At 46.3% G+C, this 25813-nt stretch overlaps 1 protein-coding gene across 4 annotated transcripts; it reads left to right on the forward strand.

Moving 5' to 3' along the window:
• The first annotated feature begins 14329 nt into the window (after window positions 1-14329).
• HAUS4 (HAUS augmin like complex subunit 4) lies at window positions 14330-25503 on the forward strand. 4 transcript variants are annotated; one of them, XM_055291817.2, is made up of 10 exons: window positions 14330-14591; window positions 16338-16414; window positions 18848-18990; window positions 19076-19207; window positions 19844-19978; window positions 21114-21210; window positions 23725-23870; window positions 24007-24137; window positions 24496-24564; window positions 25024-25503. In XM_055291817.2, the coding sequence occupies exons 2-10, from the start codon at window positions 16360-16362 to the stop codon at window positions 25205-25207; spliced, it is 1092 nt and encodes a 363-aa protein (XP_055147792.1). In that variant the 5' UTR covers window positions 14330-14591; window positions 16338-16359; the 3' UTR covers window positions 25208-25503. The 4 variants fall into 4 exon arrangements, with proteins under 4 accessions (XP_055147792.1, XP_055147793.1, XP_063465499.1 ...); XM_055291818.2 differs by having other exon boundaries at window positions 14330-14583; XM_063609429.1 differs by lacking the exon at window positions 19844-19978 and having other exon boundaries at window positions 14354-14591.
• The last annotated feature ends 310 nt before the right edge of the window (window positions 25504-25813 follow it).

The following is a 25813-nucleotide window of genomic DNA, read 5'->3' on the forward strand; positions in this document are numbered from 1 at the left end:
TGATGCTTTGGTCTAACTTCTACATTCCTACTGTTAAAAGGCCAGTGTATCTTAAACAAATGAATAGGCACGAGGCATATTCAGTTGACTTACAATGAAAAGTTATATAGACAACAGTAATAACTAAAAGGGTGAATCTGCTAAATCCTTTTGAAATGCTGCAGATTTGATAAATATTTATTTTAGACTAATTGGTTTTAGGTGAATTGGTTTTAGGCAAATTAATCTAGTAATCTTTGATCCTTAGTCTTCATTTTCTGTCACTCAGTGAGTTTCTTACTGGAAATGATGACTCCTGACAACAGAATTTCCACATTTGGGGGCTATTCTAAGATGACTATGCCAGCCAACCTGGGAAATACATAAAAGAGATCTCTGAGTGAGAGGGAAAGAGTTCAGATTTATACAACTGAGTGCCAGAGGGGAAAATGCACCTTGTTGGAGTGAGAAATGTTCTGAAACTGAATTACTTCTTGTACAGCTGAGATCGCTTCTTCTGAACTATTATTAAATAAGTGAATATAAAGGCCCTATGATGGGAAATCCAGACAAGCTTGTGTAACTTTACATCCATCTCCTCAGATTTTTTTTTTTTTTTTTTTTTGAGACGGAGTCTCACTCTGTCGCGCAGGCTAGAGTGCAGTGGCGCTATCTCGGCTCACTGCAAGCTCCGCCTCCCGAGTTCACGCCATTCTCCTGCCTCAGCCTCCCAAGTACCTGGGACTACAGGCGCCCACCACCACATCCAGCTAATTTTTGTATTTTTAGTAGAGACGGGGTTTCACCGTGTTAGCCAGGATGGTCTCGATCTCCTGACCTCGTGATCCGCCTGTCTTGGCCTCCCAAAGTGCTGGGATTACAGGCATGAGCCACCGTGCCCGGCTCTCAGGGTTTTTTTTTTTTTTTTTTTTTTTTTTGACAGAATCTCGCTCTGTTGCCCAGGCTGAAGTGCAATGGTGCGATCTCAGCTCACTGCAACCTCCGTCTCCTGGGTTCAAGTGATTCTCTTGCCTCAGCCTCCTGAGTAGCTGGGATTATAGGCAGGCGCCACCACACCTGGCTAATTTTTGTATTTTTAGTAGAGACAGGATTTCGCCATGTTGGCCAGGGTGATCTCAAACTCCTGACCTCAGGTGATCCACCTGCCTTGGCCTCCCAAAGTGCTGGGATTACAGTTGTGAGCCACTGAGCCCTGCCTCTTTTTTTTTTTTTTTTAAAGAGTTGGGAGTCTTGCCTAGGCGCAGTGGCTCACCCCTGTAATCCCAGCACTTTGGGAGGCTGAGGTGGGAGGATCACGAGGTCAGGAGATCAAGACCATCCTGGCCAACATGATGAAACCCCATCTCTACTAAAAATAAAAAAATTAGCCAGGCATGGTGGCATGGGCCTGTAGTCCCAGCTACTCGGGAGGCTGAGGCAGAAGAATCGCTTGAACCCAGGAGGTGGAGATTGCAGTTAGCCATCGTGCCACTGCACTCCAGCCTGGGCAACAGAGCAAGCCTGTATCTCAAAAAAAAAAAGAGTTGGGAGTCTCACTCTGTCACCCAGGCTGGAGTGCAGTGGCACAATTATGGCTCACTGCAATCTCTGCCTCCCAGGTTCAAGCGATTCTCCTGCCTCAGCCTCCAAAGTAGCTGGGACTACAGGTGTGCACCACCATGCCTGGCTAAGTTTAAAAAATTTTTTTTTAGAGACAGCATCTCGCTCTGTTGCCCAGGCTGGTCTTGAATTTCTGGCCTCAAGTGATCTCCCACTTTGGCCTCCTAAGTCACTGGGATTACAAGCATGAGCTTCTGTGCCCAGCTCCTGACCGTTTGTTTCTTACTCTGATTTTGGCCTCTTCTGTTCGTGATCCGACTCACTCCTTTCTAGGTCTGTGCTGACTGTCCTAGCCTTGGAGCTCCCCAAGACTCTGTTCTTGCCACTGAGGCTACTTCTTCCTGAGGAAAAATAAATGATAACAGCTGATAAGGGCAGGCCATGAAAAAAGAGCAGTCCCAGCCACCCCAACACCATCACTGGCAGGCTCCCAGGTGTACCCTGCATCACAAGAGCTTCCCTTCTTCCTGTTTGCTGGGAGACTAATCCTCCTCAATATTTCTGTTTAGTATTTACAGTTTTTTAGTATTTACAGTTGATGATGAAAGATCCGTGGGGTGCTGCCAAGTATACATCAAAAGGTAGACCTTGTTTGGCCAACTTGCCACCTGATTTAATCAACAACCACTAGTGCTGAGATGCAGAAAGGGGGAAAATGGAGGAATTATGGATCAAGTCTGTCTTTATAGATGACAGTCACAGGACAAGGGTTAGGCTTTGACTGCAGACTTCAGTCTTTGCTCTGGCCAGCCCTGTTCACCACAGGCCTGAATGGGTTATCAAAAATAAAGCTGGTGGCTGGGCGCGGTGGCTCACATCTGTAATCCCAGCACTTTGGGAGGCTGAGGCAGGTAGAACACCTGAGGTCAGGAGTTCGAGACCAGCCTGGCCAACATGGTGAAACGCTATCTCTACTAAAAACACAGAAAATTAGTCAGGCGTGGTAGTGGGAGCCTGTAATCCCAGCTACTCAGGAGGCTGAGGCAGGAGAATGGCGTGAACCTGGGAGGCGGAGCTTGCAGTGAGCCGAGATCATGCCACTGCACTCCAGCCTGGGCGACAGAGCGAGACTCCGTCTCAAAAAAAAAAAAAAAAAATAGAGAATAAATCTGGTGATGGTTCTCTCTCTGCCTTACTCCTTAGAGAGTATCTTCCCCTCCACCACTTGGAGCTCTCTCAGGGCCAGGGAAATGGTAAGATGCCATTTATAATCAGGCTGGAGACTGTCCTCAGTCAAGGAGGATGTAGAGAAAGACTTACTTCCAAGCACATAAAGCCAGCTGGATGAGAACCTTCAGATTGTACCTATAAAGAAGGGAATAAAAAGAGGAAAAGGAGCCAGGCGCAGTGGCTCACGCCTGTAATCCCAGCACTTTGGGAGGCCGAGGCAGGCGGATCACCTGAGGTCAGGAGTTCGAGACCAGCCTGGCCAACATGATGAAATGCCATCTCTACTAAAAATACAAAAATTAGCTGGGCGTGGTGGTGGGCGCCTATAGTCCCAGTTACTCAGGAGGCTGAGGCAGGTGAATCGCTTGAACCCGGGAGGTGGAGCTTGCAGTGAGCCAAGATCAGGCCACTGCACTCCAGCCTGGGCGACAGAGCAAGACTCTCTCTCAAAAAAAGGGGGACCGGGTGCGGTGGCTCAGGCCTGTAATCCCAGCACTTTGGGAGGCTGAGGCGGGCAGATCACAAGGTCAGGAGATCAAGACCATCCTGGCTAACAACGGTGAAAACCCTGTCTCTACTAAAAATACAAAAAATTAGTCGGGTGTGGTGGCGGGCGCCTGTAGTTCCAGCTGCTCCGGAGGCTGAGGCAGGAGAATGGCGTGAACCCAGGAGGCGGAGTTTGCAGTGATCCGAGATCACACCACTGCACTCCAGCCTGGGTGACAGAGTAAGACTCCATCTCAAAAAAAAGGAGAAGGATGGCCAGGCACAGTAGCTCATGCCTGTAATCCCAGCACTTTGGAAGGCTGAGGTGGGAGGATCACTTGAGTCCAGGAGTTCAAGACCAGCCTGGGCCACATAGTGGGACCCTGACTCTATAAAAATAAAAAAGTTAGCCAGGAGTGGTGTCGTATGTCTGTAGTTCCAGCTGCTCTGGAGGCTGAGGTGGGAGGGTCACTTGAGCCTGGGAGGTTGAGGCTGTACTGAGCCATGATGGTGCCTCTGCACTCCAGCCTGGGAGACAGAGTGAGACCCCTGTGTCAAAAAAAAAAAAAAAAAACACAGAAAAGAGAACCAAAGGACTGAAATAAGAAGATTAGAAGAAACAGGTAAGCTAAGGCGTTATTTAGTTTTGTGATTTAGAAGCTCCTATGCCCCCAGAGTTGGTCTGGGGTCATTCAGAGCCCTTATGGTAAAGTTCCACATAAAGAGTCTAACCAATCTCAGTCCTCTCTGCCCTCTCCTACCTTACAGTGAGGAATACCTAAGAATGGGTCTCTTGCTTCTGTAGGGGCCTCTGGAATATCCACACTTGGCGCTGGTTGTGAAGGACTGAAGTTTTACCTTGAAAACATGAGCAAATCTTTACTGGGACATATAGATTAGACCAGAATAACTGTGATGATAGGAAAGTCATCAGAGACAAATTCTGTTTACTGTGGGTGTCATTTCACCTACAACTGACCTTACTTGGAAAAGATAGTGCTAATCCACGGGAAGGGAACCAGAGTACCATCCAAGCAGGGAGCGATGGTTAATAAAAGATACCAGTCAGGCTTAGAGGGTTCAAGCCAAGTGGGATGTAATTTTAGAGATAACCCAGTCACCTCATTTTACTGAATGAAGAATAGAAACTGAGTGATGATGTCACTTTCCCAAGGTCACACAGCTAGATAATGACTTTCCAACTTTTGAAGACCAATAAAGGGCTGTTTCCCTTCCACCCTCTTTCATAGGGATTCCCACAGCACAAGTAAACTGTAAAGTTTTACGTATTGTAAATGAGATAAGCACTTCATTATGATAGACAATTAGGGAAACTTTTAGTGGGAAAGCCAGGCTTTCCCACTTCAGTGGGAGGCCAAGGCGGGTGGATCACCTGAGGTCAGGAGTTCGAGACCAGCCTGGCCAACGTGGTGAAACCCCAACTCTACTAAAAATACAAAAAATTAGCCGGGCGTGGTAGTGGGTGCCTGTAATCCCAGCTACTTAGGAGGCTGAGGCAGGAGAATTGCTTGAACCCAGGAGACGGAGGTTGCAGTGAGCCAGCATGGTCCCACTGCAATCCAGCCTGGGTGACAGAGTGAGACTCTGTCTCAAAAAAAAAAAAAAAAAAAAACACATTAGGAAAAGCAAAGGAAATATACTGAGAGTCCCTGTCCTTGAGGAGGTCACAGTCTAGCCAGGGAGACAAATGCATGCATAAAATGACTTGAAAAGATTACAAGCAACATGTCAACAATTGTAAAGTAATTATTAGAAACAAAAGGCCAGGCATGGTGCCTCACGCTTGTAATCCCAGCACTTTGGGAAGTGGAGATTGGAGGATTGCTTGAGGCCAGCCTGATCAACATAGCAAGACCCCATCTCTGTTTGAAAATTTTAAAAAGGCTGGGCGTGGGCTGGGCATGGTGGCTCACACCTGCAATCCCAGCACTTTGGGAGGCCGAGGCAGGCAGATCACCTAAGGTTGAGAGTTCGAGACCAGCCTGACCAACATGGAGAAACCCTGTCTCTACTAAAAATACAAAATTAGCTGGGCGTGGTGGCGCATGCCTGTAATCCCAGCTACTCAGGAGGCTGAGGCAGGAGAATTGCTTGAACCCCAGAAGCTGAGGTTGCAGTGAGCCGAGACTGCACCACTGCACTCCAGCCTGGGCGAAAGAGTGAGACTCCGTCTCAAAAAAAAATAAAAATAGGCCAGGCGCGGTGGCTCACGCTTGTAATCCCAGCACTTTGGGAGGCCGAGGCGGGCGGATCAGGAGGTCAGGAGATTGAGACCATGGTGAAACCCCGTCTCTACTAAAAATACAAAAAAAAAATTAGCCGGGCGTGGTGGCGGGCGCCTGTAGTCCCAGCTACTCGGAGAGGCTGAGGCAGGAGAATGGCGTGAACCCGGGAGGTGGAGCTTGCAGTGAGCCGAGATCGCGCCACTGCACTCCAGCCTGGGCGACAGAGACAGACTCCGTCTCAAAAAAAAAAAAAAAAAATTAAAATAAAAAATAAAAACTGGTTGCCAACATTTACAACTGAGAAATTTCACATAAAAATCTGGATATTTTATATGAAGAGCTGGATTTCTAAGGTTTTGTTTTTTTTTTTTTTTTTGAGGCAGAGTCTCGCTGTCGCCCAGGCTGGAGTGTAGTGGCGCGATCTCGGCTCACTGCGGGCTCCGCCCCCCCGGGTTCACGCCATTCTCCTGCCTCAGCCTCCCTAGTAGCTGGGACTACAGGCACCCGCCACCACGCCCGGCTAATTTTTTTGTATTTTTAGTAGAGACGGGGTTTCACTGTGTTAGCCAGGATGGTCTCCATCTCCTGACCTCGTGATCCGCCCGCCTCGGCCTCCCAAAGTGCTGGGATTACAGGCGTGAGCCACTGCGCCCGGCTTTTTTTTTTTAATAATCAGAAGATCTGTCACCCCTGAGCTTCCATTCCCACATGGCAGCAATCATTCTATTATGACTCTGGACCCATCATCACCCTGTACCCTAGGGCATTAGGTCCAGTTGTCCACTGGGACTGAATGATGGCTGCTCCTTTGTCTGGCGTAGTCTCTTCTTAGTTTGTCAGTCTCCATCATTCTGAAGTCTGCACCCTTCATACATTATTTACCCTCCTGGCTCCTATAGACTTTTGGGTCAGTATCCCATGATTTATATTATTCTGATGGGCTCCCTCCCCATAAAACCTTCCATTATTAATCATTTGAAGAAAGCGATAAATTAGTTTTGAAATGCTGCCCAAGAAATGCATCCATTTCAGAATTATCTGTGCCTGGGTTTTTTTATAAGGCAACTCAGTCATGGGAAACCCTGATGGAATAATCTACTTAGCTACTATGGCTGCATACTGCAAATTAGCTAAGCAAAATTTCTCTTCGATAAGTGGAATATAGAAAGTCTACTAAGTTGCTAACTTTCTCAAGGTTTTGCTTTTTTTACCATAATAGCTTAATCATAGGAGGTGTTTCAAAATTCACAATATGTGTTCTTCCCAAGCATGAAACTCCAAATGTCCTTTAGTTGTTCCATTTCTCCCACTGGTTCTGATATAATTTTTAAAGAAGAATATCTCTTTCATGTGCAACTTGGTATAAAACAGTGTCACCACCAGCTTAAAATCCAAGGAGGCCGGGCATGGTGGCTCACACCTATAATCCCAGCACTTTGAGAGGCAAAGGCGTGTGGATCACTAGGTCAGGAGACTGATACCGTCCTGGCTAACACGGTGAAACCCCGTATCTACTAAAAAATAAAAAAATTAGCTGGGTATGGTGGCGGGCGCCTGTAGTCCCAGCTAGTCAGGAGGCTGAGGCAGAAGAATGGCATGAACCCGGGAGGTGGAGCTTGCAGTGAGCCTAAATCACGCCACTGCCCTCCAGCCTGGGCGACAGAGCAAGACTCTGTCTCAAAAAACAAACAAACAAACAAACAAACAAAAATCCAAGAAAAGCTGGATGCAGTGGCTCATGTCTGCAGTGCCAGGACTTCGGGATGCCGAGGCTCAAGAAGATGGCTTGAGGCCAGAAGTTTGAGACCAGCCCAGCAACACAGCGAGACCGTCTCTACAAAAAATTTAAAAAGCTACTGAGGCATGGTGGTGCGTGCCTCTAGTCCCAGCTACTTGGGAGGCTGAGAACGGAGGATCCCTTGAGCTGAGGAGTTTGAGGCTGCAGTGACCCATGCACTGCAGCCTGGGTGACTGAAACCGGTGCTGCTGCACTTCAGCCTGGGTGACAGTGAGACCCTGTCTCTAAATTAATTAATTAAAATCCAGGAAAATACTTTTATCACCCTGGCACTTGCTTTCAAGTTATAGCAGCATACTCAATCATTATAACAAGAATTGCCCACCTTGTGCTTCATGTCTAGCTTTTCAAAATGATACTAGTCTTCCTCTCCTGAATCAATTTCCTTTATGGTCTCATATTCCTTTAAAAATGGTTTCAGTCTGTCCCATCTTTGAGCCAAATTTCTTAGCTTTTCTTTGAGCTCTAAAATTTTCTATCAGGCCTACTTCATATACTACTTCACAATAGTGTCTCAAAGTAAAACCAGGCTCATGCTAGTTTGTATAACAAATTTCTGTGAACAGACAGGCAACCCTTGAAGCCTCAAGGGCCTAGCTTTGAAATCCCCTTGGAGGTGTTAAGCAATTGAAAAAATGGCACATTATGAACATTTGTTCTGAAATTTTCATTTGATGTCATAGGTTGATTACATATTTTTTTATCCACTTGTTTTCTTCTTAAATTATGTGCTTACAATAGGCATGAAATTTTCTAGCTTAATCATCAATAGTTGTAGCTCTGAATACCTTCATTTTCCAGTGAACAATCTTGAAAATAAATCTAAAATCTCTTGACTGCATATAAAATTTTTTATTTCTGAAACTAGTTTCTCAGTCCATATAATATCAGAATGTATTCAAATACTTTCAAAGTGATATGGCTTATTTTTCAAGTTTTTCTAAATTATTGATCAGTTAAATATGATTCTAGCCAGTCATGGTGGCTCATACGTGTAATCCCAACACTTTAGGAGGCCAAGGCAAGTAGATCACTTGAGCCCAGGAGTTCAAGACCAGCATGGAAAACATAGCAAGATACTGTCTCTACTAAAGACAAAAAATAACTGGTCTTGGTGGCATGTGTCTGGAATTCCAGCTACTTAGGAGGCCGAGGTGGGAGGATCACCCGAGCCTGGGAGGTCAAGGCTGCAGTGAGCTGTGATCACACCTCTGCGAGACAGAGAGAAACCCTGTCTCAAAAAAAAAAAAAAAAAAAAAGTGATTCCAAGTTCCAATGCTAGTTTAATGTCCTAGCTTTGCAACTGGTTATGGAAGCCCATATTTTTAGTAAGAACATATTCTACTCAAAGATTTCTATTGGTATCATAAGTAGAATACAGTACTAAATACTCACCTGGAATTTCTCTCTGGAATTTTTGTTTCCTGGCCTGAGTGTGGGAGGCAAAGTGCCTGCAATGTTCTTACAAATCTCCATTCTCTGCAATTCTAAACAGTGCAGCAAAGGAATGTCCAAGTCTGAAAGGTTATGTAGACTTTTTCTGAGACTCTCATTTACATTTATCACTAAATTAAAAACATACATGAATAGTTTTTAGAAGACCAGGTCAACAGCAATGTCTCCAAAACGGTAGAGTTGGATTGAGGGCAGGAGTTATGTCTAATTTATCTTCCTACACCTGGACCTCCCACCCTTACAGGAGTCTAGCTCAGGAATACTTGAGTATGTTCTTGGCTTTATCATTAAAAAGCATTTAAGAAGTGAATGATTGTATTTTGCATATGGCATAACAGAAGGTGAGATGAACAATACTAATGAAAGGACAGGCCTATAAAAGCCGAGCACTCCATGGAATAAACAAAGCTAGGTAAGGTATTTGTAGTGTGGGGGTGGCCGAAAATTCGTTTTTCAACAAATAAGTGCCTCACTGGAACTTGGAACAAACAATTAAGTATGGCGATAGGTACCTTGGGGCTGTTAGAAGCACCTCCTTAAATATAAACCCAAACAAATTAAGGTTTTGTTTTTGTTTTTGTTTTTGAGACAGTATTGCTCTGTCGCCTAGGCTGGAGTGCAATGGCATGATCTCGGCTCACTGCAACCTCCGCCTCCCAGGTTCAAGCGATTCTCTTGCCTCAGCCTCCTGAGTAGCTGGGATTACAGGGCACCTGCCACCACTCCCGGCTAATTTTTGTATTTTTAGTGGAGACGGAGTTTCACCATGTTGGTCAGGCTGGTCTCGAACTGCTGACCTCGTGATCCGCCCACCTCGGCCTCCCAAAGTGCTGGGATTACAGGCGTGAGCCACCACGCCCAGCCCAAATTAAGGTTTTAAAGAGGATTTCATATTTATCAGCAATAAAACGACATTAACTTAAAAATGAATTGGTCGGCCGGGCACGGTGGCTCAAGCCTGTAATCCCAGCACTTCGGGAGGCCGAGGTGGGCGGATAACGAGGTCAGGAGATCGAGACCATCCTGGCTAACACTGTGAAACCCTGTCTCTACTAAAAATACAAAAAATTAGCCGGGCATGTTGGCGGGCGCCTGTAGTCCCAGCTACTCAGGAGGCTGAGGCAGGAGAATGGCGTGAACCCCGGGAGGCGGAGCTTGCAGTGAGCCGAGATGGCACCACTGCACTCCAGCCTGGGCGACAGAGTGAGACTCCGTCTCAAAAAATAAAAATAAAAAAATAAAAATAAATAAATAAATAAAAATGAATTGGTCGGGCATGGTAGCTCATGCCTATAATCCCAGCACTTTGGGAGGCCGAGGTGGGAGGATCACTGGAGCCCAAGAGTTTGAGACTAGCCTGGGCAACATAGTGAGACCCCAATATAGAGAGTACATCTTTATTTGATTCAATTTACATAAGATTCTAGAAAGTCCAAACTATTCTACAGTGACAGAAAACAGAGTCGATGGTTGAGTAGGGCAGGGAGAGGCTAGAGAAAAGAATTACAAACGGGCACAGGTAAACTTTTAGACTGTGATACATATGTTCACTATCTTGATCTTGGTGATGGTTTCACACATATATAGTTATATCAAAATGTATTGAATTGTACACTTTAAATACTGTGTGCCAAAATACCTCAATGAAGCTGTTTTTAAAAAATCTGGTAAAAAAGAGCAAAAGAGAAGGACAGAGGGAGACAGAGAGAGAGAATATGAATGAATTCTAGGTCCTTTCTTACAATTCTTTCTTGTTCAAGGACACCAGATGGTGTCTGATTATAAACTTTTTTTTTTCAGCACTTCGCTGCATTTTTTTTTTTTTTTTTTTTTTGAGATGGAGTCTCTGTCGCCCAGGCTGGAGTGCAGTGGTGCAATCTCTGCTCACTGCAAGCTCCGCCTCCTGGGTTCACGCCTTCTCCTGGCTCAGCCTCCTGAATAGCTGGGATTACAAGCGCCCGCCACCATGCCCAGCTAATTTTTTGTATTTTTAGTAGAGACGGGGTTTCACCGTGTTAGCCAAAATGGTCTTGATCTCCTGACCCCGTGATCTGCCCGCCTCGGCCTCCCAAAGTGCTGGGATGACAGGTGTGAACCACCGCGCCCGGCCTTTGCTGCATTTTTAACTGCCAAGATGGACTGTAGGCTTAACTTTCTAGTCTTTTTTAAGACGGAGTCTCGCTCTATCGCCCAGGCTGGAGTGCGGTGGCGCAATCTCGGCTCACTGCAAGCTCCGCCTCCCGGGTTCACGCCATTCTCCTGCCTCAGCCTCTCCGAGTAGCTGGGACTACAGGCGCCCGCCACCACGCCCGGCTAATTTTTTTTGTGTGTGTGTGTTTTTAGTAGAGACGGGGTTTCACCGTTGTCTCGATCTCCTGATCTCGTGATCCGCTCGTGATCCGCCCACCTCGGCCTCCCAAAGTGCTGGGATTACAAGCGTGAACCACCGCGCCCGGCCAACTTTCTAGTCTTATGTAGAGCTGGCCTATAAAATCCTTCGCTTCAGTTGGTCCTATCTCCTCTTGGACCTAGAATGCAGTTTATACTCCCCTTGTCTCTGCTTCCATTTGCTGGGATGTTTCCTTCATTCTAAATGGTCCAAGTTTTCTCTATCCTTTCAGGCCTAATGAAAGTAAGATTTATTTCATCTATTCTATCCTATCTATTTCCGCAGAAAGAATTACGTACCTTCTTCATGTTTCTCTAGTATTTATAATCTAAACTGCTCTTTTGACACCAATTTGCTGCCTTGTATTATTTGCTTTTCATGTGCATACGTCTTATCTTTTAGATTATGAACATCTTTGGGGCAAGGACTGGGCCATATTTAGCTTTGTGTCTCTCCCAAGGCACTTAATAGGTGCGTAATAAGTGTCAATTTAAAACACCTCACTTTTAGTCTTTCCAATGCACTTTCTCAGCCATTATCTCATTTGATCATTACATCAACACTATGAGATTGGAGGAGCTAGAAATAAGTTATTTCCTCCTTTTGACAGATAAGGACCCTGAAGCCCAAGGTCACACAACTTGTAGAGACAGAGATGGAACAGATAATTGCACATGAAGGTCTGATCCAATTCAAGGCTTCTTTGCATCACTATCCCCTCTGTCCTCCTACCTGAAGACAGCCTGCTGCATCCTTCACCCCCTCATTCCCCGAAGTACTTTAGCCAAAGCTTTGTACTACCATATTAGAGAACTTGACAAATCTGGGAGACAAATTTCCAGTAGATTTCCGTTCAGCTCTGAGTCACCAGAGCATACCTGCTATTTTGTACCAAGTGCCGTTTGCTACGGACATTATGCCTGATATTTAACGTTACTGTGCTTCAGAGTTGAGGAAGCATAAATGATTTTTAAAAGCTTTAGAAAATGACAGCAGTTCAATATTAAGCATGAAAGGTGGCATCTGATGAGCTGACCAAGAATATAAAATTTCTTCACTGGACCACACCATTCCTCTATGCATATTAATAGAATTCTGTAGCTGCTACTGAAGGAAAAGGCGAAACTCCCCATCTCTCAGCACACCTAATGGAGATTCCTTCCCTACCACTCCAGGCTATCACCTTATCTGATATAAGAGATGTGATATACTCGGCACAGTTTACTTAGCATTACATATTTTCTTTTTGTATTTTTTTTTTTGTAGAGATGGGGGTCGTCTCGCCATGTGGCCCAGGCTGGTCTCGAACTCCTGGGCTCAAGTGATCCTCCTGCCTCGGCCTCCCAAAGTGCTGGGATTACAGGCATGAGCCACTGCACCCTGCCTAAACATTTTCTTTATTTTTAATTTTTATTTATTTTTAATTTTTTTCGAGACCGAGTCTCACTCCGTTGCCCAGGCTGGAGTGCAGTGGCACGATCTCAGCTCACTGCAACCTCTGCCTCCTGGGTTCAAGCGATTCTCCTGCCTCAGCCTCTGGAGCTAATTTTTTGTATTTTTAGTAGAGACGGGGGTCTCACCAGGTTGGCCAGCCTGGTCTCAAACTCCTGACTTCAGGTGATCTGCTCGCCTCAGCCTCCCAAAGTGCTGGGATTACAGGTGTGAGCCACCATGCCCAGCTCTTTGTTTTTTTTAAATTTATACTTTAAAAATAATTCACCGAACGTGTGGGTGGGAGTGAGGGTTGGGTTTAAGGTTAAGACAGGTGGGCCGGGCGCGGTGGCTCATGCCTGTAATCCCAGCACTTTGGGAGGCCGAGGCGGGCGGATCACGAGGTCAGGAGATTGAGACCATCCTGGCTAACATGGTGAAACCCCATCTCTACTAAAAATACAAAAAAAATTACCTGGGCGTGGTGGCGTGTGCCTGTGGTCCCAGCTACTCGGGAGGTAGGGGCAGGAGAATCGCTTGAACCCGGGAGGTGAGGGTTGCAGAGATCGCGCCACTGCACTCCAGCCTGGGAACAGAGCAAGCCTCCGTCTGGGAAAAAAAAATAGATTAAGACAGGTGAAAGATTTGGCCGGGCAGATTGCTTGAGGTCAGGAGTACGAGACCATCCTGGCCAATATTGTGAAACCCTGTCTCTACTAAAAATACAAAAATTAGCCAGGCGGGGTGGCTTGTGCAGGTAATCCCAGCTACTCGGGAGGCTAGGGCAGGAGAATCGCTTGAACCTGGGAGGTGGAGGTTGCAGTGAGCCGAGATCGTGCCACCGCGCTCCAGCCTGGGCAACAAGCGTGAAACTCCGTACCCCCAAGAAAACAAAAAACAAAACAGGCGAATGAGGAATGAGCGCTAATAGGGAGTCTGTGGAGGGAATTCGAGATGAAGCTGACCCTGAGGAAGCTGTGTATGGTGCCCGGCATGGGCTGGGCTGGGCGGGCAGCGCCTCAGAGCCAGGCCCTGGTGAGGAGACTCGCAGGACGCGGCGTGGGTGGCAGGTCTGGGAAGGTTCTGAGAGCTATTGGGACAGGTTTAGACCCCGCAAATGGCGACCTCGAACTTAACCGTTTGTGCCTCAGTTCTCCCCCTCTGTAAAATGAGTATGATGGTGACTTCCTCACAGGACGCTTTAAGAGCTAAACGAGGCCTGGCCGGGGGCGGTAGCTCACGCCTGTAATCCCAGCACTTTGGGAGGCCGAGGCGGGTGGATCACGAGGTCAGGGGTTCCATACCAGCCTGGAACCAGATGGCGAAACCCCGTCTCTACTAAAAATACAAAAATTAGCCGGGCGTGGTGGCGGGCACCTGTAATCCCAGCTACTCGGGAGGCTGAGGCAGAGAACTGCTTGAACCCAGGAGGCGGAGCTTGCAGTGAGCCGAGATTGCGCCACTGCACCCCAGCCTGGGCGACAGAGCGAGACTCCGTCCCCCCCCCCAAAAAAAAAAAAAAACGAGGCAAGGCAAGCAAAATGCTTGGCGTAGTGCCTGACTCATCGTAGGCCCTCAATAAATGTTAGCAATTACTACCATTTTCTCAGCATCTGCCCTTCACTGGGGAGGCACTAAGGAGAAGGGGCAAAAAAGCCTTTCCGAGACCATCCTGTTTCCCAGTCGAGTTCCACCACCCGAGCGTGCGAACCTAGGGCGTTGGGAACCCAGCGCGCACCCGTTGAGGGGCGGGGCCTGCCGTTCCCGCCTCGAGTGTGGCCCCGCCTCCACCTCCTTCGACGCAGCCTCTAGTGCACTTTCGGCTCCTTCCCCTTCCCGGGCCTTCCAGCTTGGTCCTTCCGGGCCTCGCTTCTCCCAGCCCCTGCGCCCGGCCCGAACGAGAGGTTCCGGAGCCCCGGTGCGGGCGGGTTCTGGGGTGTAGACGCTGCTGGCCAGCCCGCCCCAGCCGAGGTTCTCCGCACCGCCTTGAGAGCTTCAGCTGTCCCAGGGTGTGCAGGTTTGCTTTAGAGGGTCGGCGGGCGGAGGTTCGGGGAAGAGGAGCTCGGGGAGAGTCATTCTGGCCAGTCCCCGGCCTCCGCGGCCGGAGACCGTCGTCGCTCTTGGGAATCCTTGGCCGCCCAGACAGAAGGGAAGTAGGCGCCGGAGAGCCCGTTCTGCATTTTGATTCATCTCGGGCCCTGTAAGGGTCATATCTTGTGAAAATACCTGTAAAATCAATTTAACGTTCAGTGCAGTGTGTAAAGACAGCTCTAAGAATTTAAAAGACGCCTGAGTCAGAACATTTAAATGCTTGGGTCCCTGTAGCAGCGTTTTAACACGTCTGAGTGCAGAAGGTGGATAATCCAGCCTGATTGCCTTTCACGCCCTGTAACCTTTAAGAAGGGTAAAAGAAAGGCACCCTAAAAAACGCAAGGGGACACTTACCCTAGGGAGGGACGAACACCTGGCTTTTTGAAATTTGGGTTGGTCCTCATTTCCAAGTGAGAAATTTGCCTGCAAAACTTTTTATTTGCAGTCATAGATCAACGATAAACAGAATTGTTAAAACACTGAGCTTAACTAAGTAGTGGCTTTTGTTGACAAGTCGATTGTGTTATTAATTCTTAATGTCTCATCCAAGGCAGGAATCGTTATCTCAGTTTTGCAGGTGGAAAAAGTTTGGCACAGAAAAAAGCATTTTCCTCAAGTTCACAGAAGCAACGGCTGGTCGAGCTGCAAATTAAGTCCCAGCATTCTGCCTCCTCAGCTGCCTCCCCCTCTAGACCATGTTAGAAAACAAATGAGTAGTTACTTTGATGTTACTCATAAAACGATCGAGTAAACCAAATGTTCTACAAACATGAAGCATTAAATCATAATAACCTTCAATGCCTGTTCAGCTTTGGGAAGCTCAGTTGCCCTTTGGAGTTTGATACCTTGCAGAGAGGAGGGGCAGAGCAAAAACATGAAAAGTAATGTCAAGGGAAAATTTTGTCTCCTGAGGTCAAACTGTGCCCATCTTTACTGCCCGTGTGTTGGTGTCATTCCTTTCAGCGCACTCCATGTTCTGGCAAAACACCCACAGCTCACGTCCCCGTTGTAGCCACATTACGCCTTTGCATTACTCTTTTGCCACTGACCTCACTGTCAGTCTTCTTGTCACGCTCTTTCCTCCAGGTGCTCTTTTCTTAGGCTATTATGTGAAAACCAGTTGTTCAGGTGTGGACTGATTTGTCATTCCTGAAAGATGATTCTAGAGTTAATGATAAAAAAAAAAAAAACTACCAACAGATCTTAGATGAAAGTTAAGCACAAAAAAACTATTATGGAATTTGATAGCTGAGTTATTTGGGGGGAAAAAGTAGACTTTGATTTTTTTCCCTTTTCCCCCAGTTCACTCATAACTGGGAAGCTGCAGCTCAGTTTTAACTTTGGCATAATGGTGGTGGTGGTGGAGAATCCTCTTGTTTAGACTCAGTGAATTGGAAAGCTCTCTTTTTAGGGGGCTCCTTTTGGACAGCTTGGAGCAAGTGGAAACACATGTGTGCTTAGAATGTGACATGTTTTGGCACTTGTAAATCTGTTTGTCCATAAAGCTTGTGTAAGACTTGGGACCCAGGATGTGTGGTATAGGCCGTCTGTAAAAGTCATCCTTGAGGTTCCTTTCCAGCTTGTGGACAACAGAAATTTGAACGTAAGGTAGTGTCCTTGGAGCAGCCAGCTGTTTATTCATCTTTTTGTTTTCTTTCACTTGGTTCCACAGATTAGAATCCCAAGAAAATCAAATGGCATCTGGGGATTTCTGCTCACCTGGAGAAGGGATGGAAATACTTCAACGAGGTAAGAGTAGCCATTTGCAAAAGGTTTGATGATTTATCCAGAGAGGTCTTATCCAGGTTCTTGCCTTTTCTAGTAAAAAGGATTTATTGGCTCACGCCTGTAATCCCAGCACTTTGGGAGGCCGAGGTGGGTGGATCACGAGGTCAGGAAATCGAGACCATCCTGGCTAACACGGTGAAACCCCGTCTCTACTAAAAATACAAAAAATTAGCTGGGCATGGTGGCGGGTACCTGTAGTCCCAGCTACTCCAGAGGCTGAGGCAGGAGAATGGCATGAACCGGGGAGGCGGAGCTTGCAGTGAGCTGAGATCGCGCCACTCTACTCCAGCCTGGGCAGCAGAACAAGACGCCAAAAAAAAAAAAAAAAAAAGGATTTACAAGTTTCCCCAGTATGGTTTTCCTCACAAAAGCCTATGTTTCTGAGGAAACTGGAATACATGGAGATCCTTGAACACTCTCTTACTGGAAAACAGACTACACTAATTCCTGTTAATGTTGGTTCAATATCTGCTTGTGTAGTAGACTGAAAACTCAAGATGCTCCCATGCTGATGTTAGCAAGCATATTATAAAAATAAAGGTAGCCAGCAAATTCCTTGAAGGCCTCCTTCCTACCTGTGTCTTAAATATTCTCATATCTTAGTCTCCAAAATTTCAGATCCTTCTATATCTTGAGTTCTTTCCATATCTCACATCCTTTCTATATCTTGAATCCTTCAAGAGCTTGCATTTTGTATATCTTGACTATTTCCATATTGGATGCTTCAGTACCTTAGGGAAAAAGAGAGATTTCTTATTTCCCAAAAATACTTTGAGTATAATATTCCAAAGAATGAAAATTTGGGTGTTTTGGCAAGTAGAGGTAAAAGACCCCAACAGAGAGCATATGGAAAAAGAAATGGAAAGAAAGCTCCTTGAGCATATGGAATACCCAGAGGATCTCAATTTCTTACACTTTTTTCTCATGCCTATGCTGTTTTATACCTACATGGGTTACTCAACTCTACTGACAATTCTAAGTATTTGGGCCAGCTGGCCAGGTGTGGTGGCTCATGCCTGTAATCCCAGCACTTTGGGAGGCCAAGGCGGGCAGATCACCTCAGTTTGGGAGTTCGAGACCAGCCTGACCAACATGGAGAAACCCTGTGCTTACTAAAAATACAAAAATTAGAGGCTGGGCACAGTGGCTCACACCTGTAATCCTAGCACTTTGGGAGGCTGAGGCGGGCAGATCACGAGGTGAGGAGATTGAGACCATCCTGGCTAACACAGTGAAACCCCGCCTCTACTAAAAATACAAAAAAAAAAAAAAAAAAAAAATAGCTGGGCGTGGTGGCAGGTGCCTGTAGTCCCAGCTACTTGGGAGGCTGAGGCAGGAGAATGGCGTGAATCCGGGAGGTGGAGCTTGCAGTGAGCCGAGATTGTGCCATTGCACTCCAGCCTGGGTGACAGAGTGAGACTCCATCTCAGAAAACAAACAAAAAAAAACCCAAGAATTAGCCGGGCGTGGTGGCGCATGCCTGTAATCCCAGCTACTCGGGAGGCTGAGGCATGAGAATCATTTGAACCTGGGAGGTGGAGGTTACAGTGAGCCGAGATCGCTCCACTGTACTCCAGCCTGGGCAAAAAGAGCAAAACTCCATCTCAAAAGAAGAAAATAAAAAAGAATTTGGGCCAGCTGTGGTGACTCACACCTGTAATCCCAGCACTTTGAGATGCCAAGGTGGGAGGATCACTTGAGCCCAAGAGTTCAAGACCAACCTGGGCAATGTAGTGAGACCCTGTCTGTAAAAAAAAAAAAAAAAAAAAAATTAGCCAGTCATGGTGGTTTGCCTTGTAGTCTCAGCTACTCAGGAGGTGGAGGGATCACTTGATCTGGGGAGGTTAAGGCTGCAGTGAGCTGTGATTGCGCCACTGCACTCCAGCCTGGGTGCCAGAGTGAGACCCTGTCTCAAAAAGAAAAAAAATTGGGTTAGTTGAACGTTTAACTTACTCTAAGTGTATTCTGTTATTCTTGTTTATGCGACTACACATCACATCCAAAGTTGGAACTTCACATGTTGTTTTTTTCCCCCCTACTTCAGGAACTCTATTAATTTTGGATGAATGAGGCATTTTGTGTATTGTGATTCCTACTAATGGTCCCTTAATTTTTATTCTATTTGTCTAATATGTACCAACTGCATTTCCATTCCCTAAGATCTTAGTTTATTACTTATTCCCCCTTAATATCCGTGTATATAATATAAATGCTTGTTACTTTGAATATCATCCCTAGTTTATTTGTGGATTTTAAAAAAATCTCATTAGATTTAGCAATCTTTCCTATAAAAATCCTAGGGGTTTTTTGGAAGTATTAAGTTATGCTCAATTATGTAAAGTAAGAGTCCACACCTTTTTTGTTTTTTTGTACCTGTGGGGACATGATGTTAAGTGTGCAGCAAACAACTTCCTCCTTGTAACCTGAGTGAAGAGGACCTGTTACAGAACCCATACTTTAGCAAGCTTCTCCTGAATCTCTCACAGCATGTGGATGAGAGTGGCTTAAGCCTCACCCTAGCAAAGGAACAGGCTCAGGTAAGGGCTTTGGGAGAAGAGGTAAGAAGAAGGGAAAATCCTGAAAGAGAGAGAGGTCCCTACCTGAGATTTTTTGGATTTCTAGGCATGGAAGGAAGTCGGACTGCATAAGACAACATGGTTGAGGTCTGAGATTTTACACAGAGTCATTCAAGAGTTGCTTGTGGACTACTATGTGAAGATACAAGACACAAATGTAACTTCTGAGGACAAAAAGGTGAGGCAAAGGCTGGGCGTGGTGGCTAACACCTGTAATCCCAGCACTTTGGGAGCCCGAGGCAGGCTGATCACTTGAGGTCAAGAGTTTGAGACCAGCCTGGCCAACATGGTAAAACCCCGTCTCTACTAAAAATACAAAAATTAAGCAGGTGCAGTGGCACACGCCTGTAATCCCAGCTACTCGGGAGGCTGAGGCAGAAGAATCGCTTGAACCTGGGAGGCGGAGGTTGCAGTGAGCCGAGATTGTGCCACAGCACTCCAGCCTGGGTGACAGAGCGAAACTCAGTCTCAGAAAAAAGTGAGGTGAAAGAAATGAGGTGGGGGTCGGTTAACCAGGTACAGGAATGACCAGGCCAACTGTGGCTTTGATGATGTGATCTAGGGGAAGTAGGAGCTTTGAGAAATGGGTTGTCAAAAGAGAAATGGACTGTAGTTATGGGGAAGGAGTGGATGTGTTATCAGAGTTTGAAATAGAAACGTTGACAGAAGTCACTCGCAGCTGAGTTATCTGAGGGGGGATGACATGTTTGAGGACTTTGAAAATATGTGAAAAACTGGTTCATAAGGATGGAAGAGGTGGAGTGGGAGAAGTTTCATAGTCACCTCTTTTTGTTTTTTATTCTCTCTCTCTCAGTTTCATGAGATCCTTGAACAGCGGCTACTTGTAACTGAACTGATGCGGCTCTTAGGTCCTAGCCAGGAGAGGGAGATACCTCCACTGCTGGGGCTGGAGAAAGCAGACCTTCTGGAACTCATGCCACTCTCAGAGGTTGGGGAGATATTGGAACCAAATAAATGAAATGGTTTAATTTCTCTCATATCTTTAAAATTTTTTTTGTCAAGCTTTATTGTTTTTGTAAAAATGATATTCAGGGTGGTCAGACTCAAATAAGAAAAATGTTACACAGGAGCAAGTAAAAGCTGAAATACTGCATCTAGAAGCACAATATTATTATAAACAGCTTGACATAAATGGCATAATACCCTTCATGCTTATATAGTGAGTATAAGGCCGAGTGTACTGACTTCCGCCTGTAATCTTAGCACTTTGGGAGGCTGAGGCGGGAGGATCACTTGAGTCCAGGAGTTCAAGACCAGCCTGGGCAACACAGTGAGACCTCGTCTCTACCAAAAAAAAAAAAAAAAAACAACCAGGTGTGGTGGTGCACACCTGTAGTCCCAGCTACTCGGGAAACGGAGGCAAGAGGATGACTTGAGGGTGGGAGGTCAAGGCTGTAGTGAGCTGTGATCATGCCACTGTACTCCAGCCTGGGCACAGAGTGAGACCCTGTCCCAAAAAAAGAAAAGTACAGTCTATTTTCGTGTAATATATTTTAGATTTCTTTTCATGTCAGTACATAAATGTAAATAAGATGATAGCTTCTATAGCACTCTTAGCAAAGTATCTAGGCACATAGTGCTTAGTGTTATGTCATCAGTTTAAATCTCTGCTAGGATTCTACTATATGGATGTAGAATAATTTGCTTAACCTTATTGATGGATATTAAGGTTGTTTCCACATTTTTGCTGTTAGAAACCACAGGGAGATGAACATGCTGGTTCATATGTGTCTTTACCTTTGTATGATTATTTCTGTAATGTTGGTGCTAAAAGTGGGATTCCTGAGTCAGTGCATACTCATATAAAATATTGGTACCTAATGCCAAACTGCTATCCAGAAAGGTATTTTCAGGGCTCCTGGATCCCCCATGTTCTCACCAACATGGGGTCTTGACAGTCATTTTATTCTTCACTAATTTGATAGGTAAAAAATGAGTCTCTCTGATGTCTCTTGGTGCATTTTCTTTGGCTGTTATTGAGGTTATCATCATGTATTCATTGGCTGAGACGTCCTAGTTCTTACAGTCTATTCGCATTTCTGCTTTTACTTCTATGATTGCAGGATTTTGTGTGGATGAGGGCTCGGCTACAGCAAGAAGTAGAGGAGCAGCTCAAAAAGAAATGTTTCACTCTGCTCTGCTACTATGATCCCAATTCAGGTGAGTGCCAGCTCTCTGTTCTGCTCACAGCTGGACTTCAGGGTTCCTGGTCTGCTCTTTTGAGAATAATAGATTTTGATTTTAGATTTGGGACAGAGGTTTAGAACCATTAGAGATGCTTATTTGTTTTGTTGCTGGTGGAATAAAAACAAGGACTTTTTTTTTTTTTTTTGAGATGGAGTTTTGCTCCTGTTGCCCAGGCTAGAGTACAATGGCGCCATTTCTGTTCACCACAAACTCCGCCTCCCAGGTTCAAGCGATTCTCCTGCCTCAGCCTCCCAAGTAGCTGGGATTACAGGCATGCGCCACCCTGCTTGGCTAATTTTGTATTTTTAGTAGAGATGGGGTTTCTCCATGTTGATTAGGCTGGTCTGGAACTCCCGACCTCAGGTGATCCGCCTGCCTCAGCATCCCAAAGTGCTGGGATTACAGGTGTGAGCCACTGCACCCGGCCAAAACAAGGACTTTTGTAAGGACTCTTTTTATTCAGCAAGATACCGAGTGGGAGTGTCCTCCTGCTGCAGGGAAGGATGAGTTCTCTCAGGAGGTTCAGAATAGTTTAGGGAGGAAAGTTCAGACTCATAGAACACCTTATACTCTCTGTATAAGCTTGGAGGATATAATACCATTTATGTCAAGCTGTTTATAATAATGTGTTTCTAGATGTAGTATTCATATTTCAGCTTTTACTTGCTTCTGTGTAATGATTTTCTTATTTGAGTCTGACCACCCTGAATGCATGTGTATCTTTTTTTTTTTTTTTTTTGAGACGGAGTCTCGCTCTGTCGCCCAGGCTGGAGTGCAGTGGCGCAATCTCGGCTCACTGCAAGCTCCGCCTCCCGGATTCACGCCATTCTCCTGCCTCAGCCTCTCCGAGTAGCTGGGACTACAGGCGTCCGCCAGCATGCCCGGCTAATTTTTTTGTATTTTTAGTAGAGACGGGGTTTCACTGTGGTCTCGATCTCCTGACCTCGTGATCTGCCCGCCTCGGCCTCCCAAAGTGCTGGGATTACAAGTGTGAGCCACCATGCCCGGCCTTTTTTTTTTTTGAGATGAAGTCTCGCTCTGTCCCCCAGGCTGGAGTGCAGTGGCGCAGTCTCAGCTCACTGCAAACTCCATCTCCTAGGTTCACGCTATTCTCCTGCCTCAGCCTCCCGAGTAGCTGGGACTACAGGTGCCCACCACCACGCCCGGCTAATTTTTTGTATTTTTAGTAGAGACAGGGTTTCACCATGTTAGCCACGATGGTCTCAATCTCCTGACCTCATGATCCACCTGCCTTGGCCTCCCAAAGTGCTGGGATTAGAGGCGTGAGCCACTGTGCCCGGCCCCGAATGTGTATCATTTTTACAAAAATAATAAAGCTTAACACCTGAGTCTGAACTTTCCTCCCTAAACCATTTCTTTTTTTTTTTTTTGAGGCGGAATTTCATTCTTGTCGCCCAGGCTGGAGTGCAATGGCGTGATCTCGGCCCACTGCAACCTTCGCCTCCGAGGTTCAAGCGATTCTCCTGCCTCAGCCTCCGAAGTAGCTGGGATTACAGGTGCCTGCCACCATGCCCAGCTAATTTTTTTGTATTTTTAGTAGAGACAGGTTTTCACCATGTTGGCAAGGATGGTCTCAAACTCCTGACCTCAGGTGATCTGCCCACCTCGGCCTCCCAAAGTGCTAGGATTACAGGCATGAGCTACCACACTTGGTCTCCCTAAACCATTTCTATGACTTAAGAATTAAGGTCCGGGCTGGGCGCAGTGGCTTACGCCTGTAATCCCAGCACTTTATGAGGCCGAGGCAGGTGGATCATGAGGTCAGGCGTTCGAGACCAACCTGGCCAATATAGCAAAACCCTGTCTCTACTAAAAATATGAAAAATTAGCTGGGTGTGGTGGCGGGTGCCTGTAATCCCAGCTACTTGGGAGGCTGAGGTAGGAGAATTGCTTGAACCTGGGAGGTGGAGGTTGCAGTGAGCCGAGATCGTGCCACTGCACTCCAGCCGAGGTGATAGTGAGAGACTCTGTCTCAAAAAAATAAAAATAATTAAGGTCCAAATCTGGAATCAAAGGTAAGAGTGAAGATAATTTATTTAATAATTATGAGAACCAGACCCCCCCCCTTTTTTTTTTTTTTAAACTCTGTCACCCAGGCTGGAGTGCAGTGGCACAATCACACCTCACTGCAGCCTTGACCTTCTGGGCTCAAGTGATCCTCTCACCTCAGCCTCCCAAGTAGCTGGCACTATAGGCACGTAGTATGCCTAACTAATATTTTAGAATTTTTTTTATAGAGACAGGGTCTCACTATGTTGCCCAAGCTGGTCATGAACTCTTGGGCTCAAGCAATCCTCCTGCCTTGGCCTCCCAAAGTGCTAGGATTGCAGGCATAGATTATTAGAAGAAAACCTGTCATAAGGCAGGATTTGTGGGGCTAGATACAGGATAGGGGCACTGGAAGGTTGCTTTAGAGGGGTTGTAGCGATTAGGGTTTTCCTGTCAGTCCTCTGCCCCTTTGCTCAGATGCTGACAGTGAAACCGTGAAGGCAGCAAAGGTGTGGAAACTTGCAGAGGTCCTGGTGGGTGAGCAGCAGCAGTGCCAAGATGCCAAGAGCCAGCAGAAGGAGCAGATGTTGCTGCTGGAGAAGAAGAGTGCTACTTACTCCCAGGTTTATCAGGGCATGGGACAGCCCCTTTCCTTTATCCTGACTCCAGGAGCACTTTTGGGGAAGCCAAAGATTCCTGATCTACCCTCCTTTCTACTATCTTTATTTATGCCCTCTTCTTCCTCCATCTTGGGCTCAGGTGCTTCTCCGCTGCCTCACTTTGCTGCAGAGGCTTCTTCAAGAACACCGGTTGAAAACTCAATCCGAGCTAGACCGCATCAATGCCCAGTACCTGGAAGTCAAGTGCGGTGCTATGATCCTTAAGCTGAGGTGAGCTGTGACCCCTGTGGATCTTAAGGGATTCTGTCTCACGGATCAGCCCTCTATCCCTTACCCTAATCTCTTTCCTCTCCCTTATCCTAGCACCTTGTGTGTATCCAGTAAATGTCATGTAGCAGTATTAGCTTTTGGATTACCCAAAAGCTTTCAACATCCTTGAGACTTTTCTTTTACAGTCTTCTGAAATAGGCACTTTACTGTGAGATCAATTGCTCGGGAATTCAGAGTGACCTTGTTTATCCTACCAGTGCTTAGCCCACACCTTGACCATCGGCAGGTACTGCATCCATTCCCAACCCTGCTGCTCTCAGGGACCTTCCTGCGTTGACATTTCTTTCTTCCCTCTCAGGATGGAAGAGCTAAAGATTTTGTCTGACACTTACACTGTTGAGAAAGTGGAAGTTCATCGTCTGATTAGGTGAGAACTCCTAAGAGTCTCGTACAGCTGTTCACAGGTGGTTCTCACATTCCCTAAACTCATTTATTTAAAGATGTTGCCATTTTTGACCGGGCACGGTGGCTCACACCTGTAATCCCAGCACTTTGGGAGGCCGAGCTGGGCGGATCGCTTGAGTCAGGAGTTTGAGACCAGCCTGGCCAATATGGTAAAACCCTGTCTCTACTAAAAAATACAAAAATTAGCTGGGCATGGTGGCATGCGCCTGTAATCCCAGCTACTCGGGAGGCTGAGGCAGGAGAATCGCTTGAACCCAGGAGGCAGAGGCTGCAGTGAGCCAAGATCATACCACTGCACTCCAGCCTGTGTGACAGAGTGAGACTCCATTTCAAAAAAAAAAAAAAAAAAGTTTTTCATTTTTGTCCACTACTTCTGAGGAGCAGCACCCTTATATTGTACCTTCTCTGCCCGGGCTCTTAGGGACCGTTTGGAAGGAGCCATTCGCCTACAGGAGCAGGACATGGAGAAGTCAAGACAGGTCCTGAACTCCTATGAGGTCCTTGGGGAGGAGTTTGACAGGCTGGTGAAAGAGTACACCGTACTCAAGCAGGCAACAGAGAACAAGCGGTGGGCCCTCCAGGAGTTCAACAAGGCCTACCGTTGAGCTCTGGCAGGGCCAGGAAACATGGCTTCTGCATAGCTGCTGCCTCCTAATCTTCCTGCTAGTGGGACCACCTTCACCTGGGGCTGCCTTCACTACAAGGGAGAGTAGAAACGCTTACGCTTGAAACACTGCAGTCGTTTAGGCACTCTCCTGGTTTCTCTTTATTTTTTATGACTGGGCCTCTTTTGGAAAATCTAGCAAGGAGATTTATATAATTTTTATGCATAGCTGTGTGTCAGTGTCAGCCCTGTATTGTATTTGCTTATCTCCTGAATAAAGTTATGATATATATGTTAGGATTTTAGTCACTTTCCTTGGGCAAAGATTGAAAAAGAACATTGAAGGCTATATGGGTAAGGAGCGGGGAACTGAGTGGATCCAAATAGAAACAGATACATGATGCTTATGCAAAGAGTAAGAAGTAGACATGCCAGCTTGCCTACATCAAGTCTTAGAGGCTTCATTTTGGAAGAGTACAGTGGATTAAATTTGGGCTTGCTCTTGAAGAACTATAATCTCCAGAGGAGTGCTAGATACTCAGGCAGGTAGGGAACTATTTTCTCACTATGGGTATCAGTGTGGGAGTTATAATAAAGCAGCTGAGGC

This window comes from Symphalangus syndactylus, chromosome 9, assembly GCF_028878055.3.
Source record: "Symphalangus syndactylus isolate Jambi chromosome 9, NHGRI_mSymSyn1-v2.1_pri, whole genome shotgun sequence".
NCBI classification, from domain to species: domain Eukaryota; kingdom Metazoa; phylum Chordata; class Mammalia; order Primates; family Hylobatidae; genus Symphalangus; species Symphalangus syndactylus.

Excerpts from the sequence above, each read along its gene's own strand:
- HAUS4 (XM_055291817.2), top strand. The coding sequence starts at position 16,360 with ATGGCATCTGGGGATTTCTGCTCACCTGGAGAAGGGATGGAAATACTT. Across the intron at positions 19,979-21,113 it reads AACTCATGCCACTCTCAGAG|GATTTTGTGTGGATGAGGGC; the intron begins GTTGGGGAGATA and ends CTATGATTGCAG. Across the intron at positions 23,871-24,006 it reads AGAGTGCTACTTACTCCCAG|GTGCTTCTCCGCTGCCTCAC; the intron begins GTTTATCAGGGC and ends TCTTGGGCTCAG.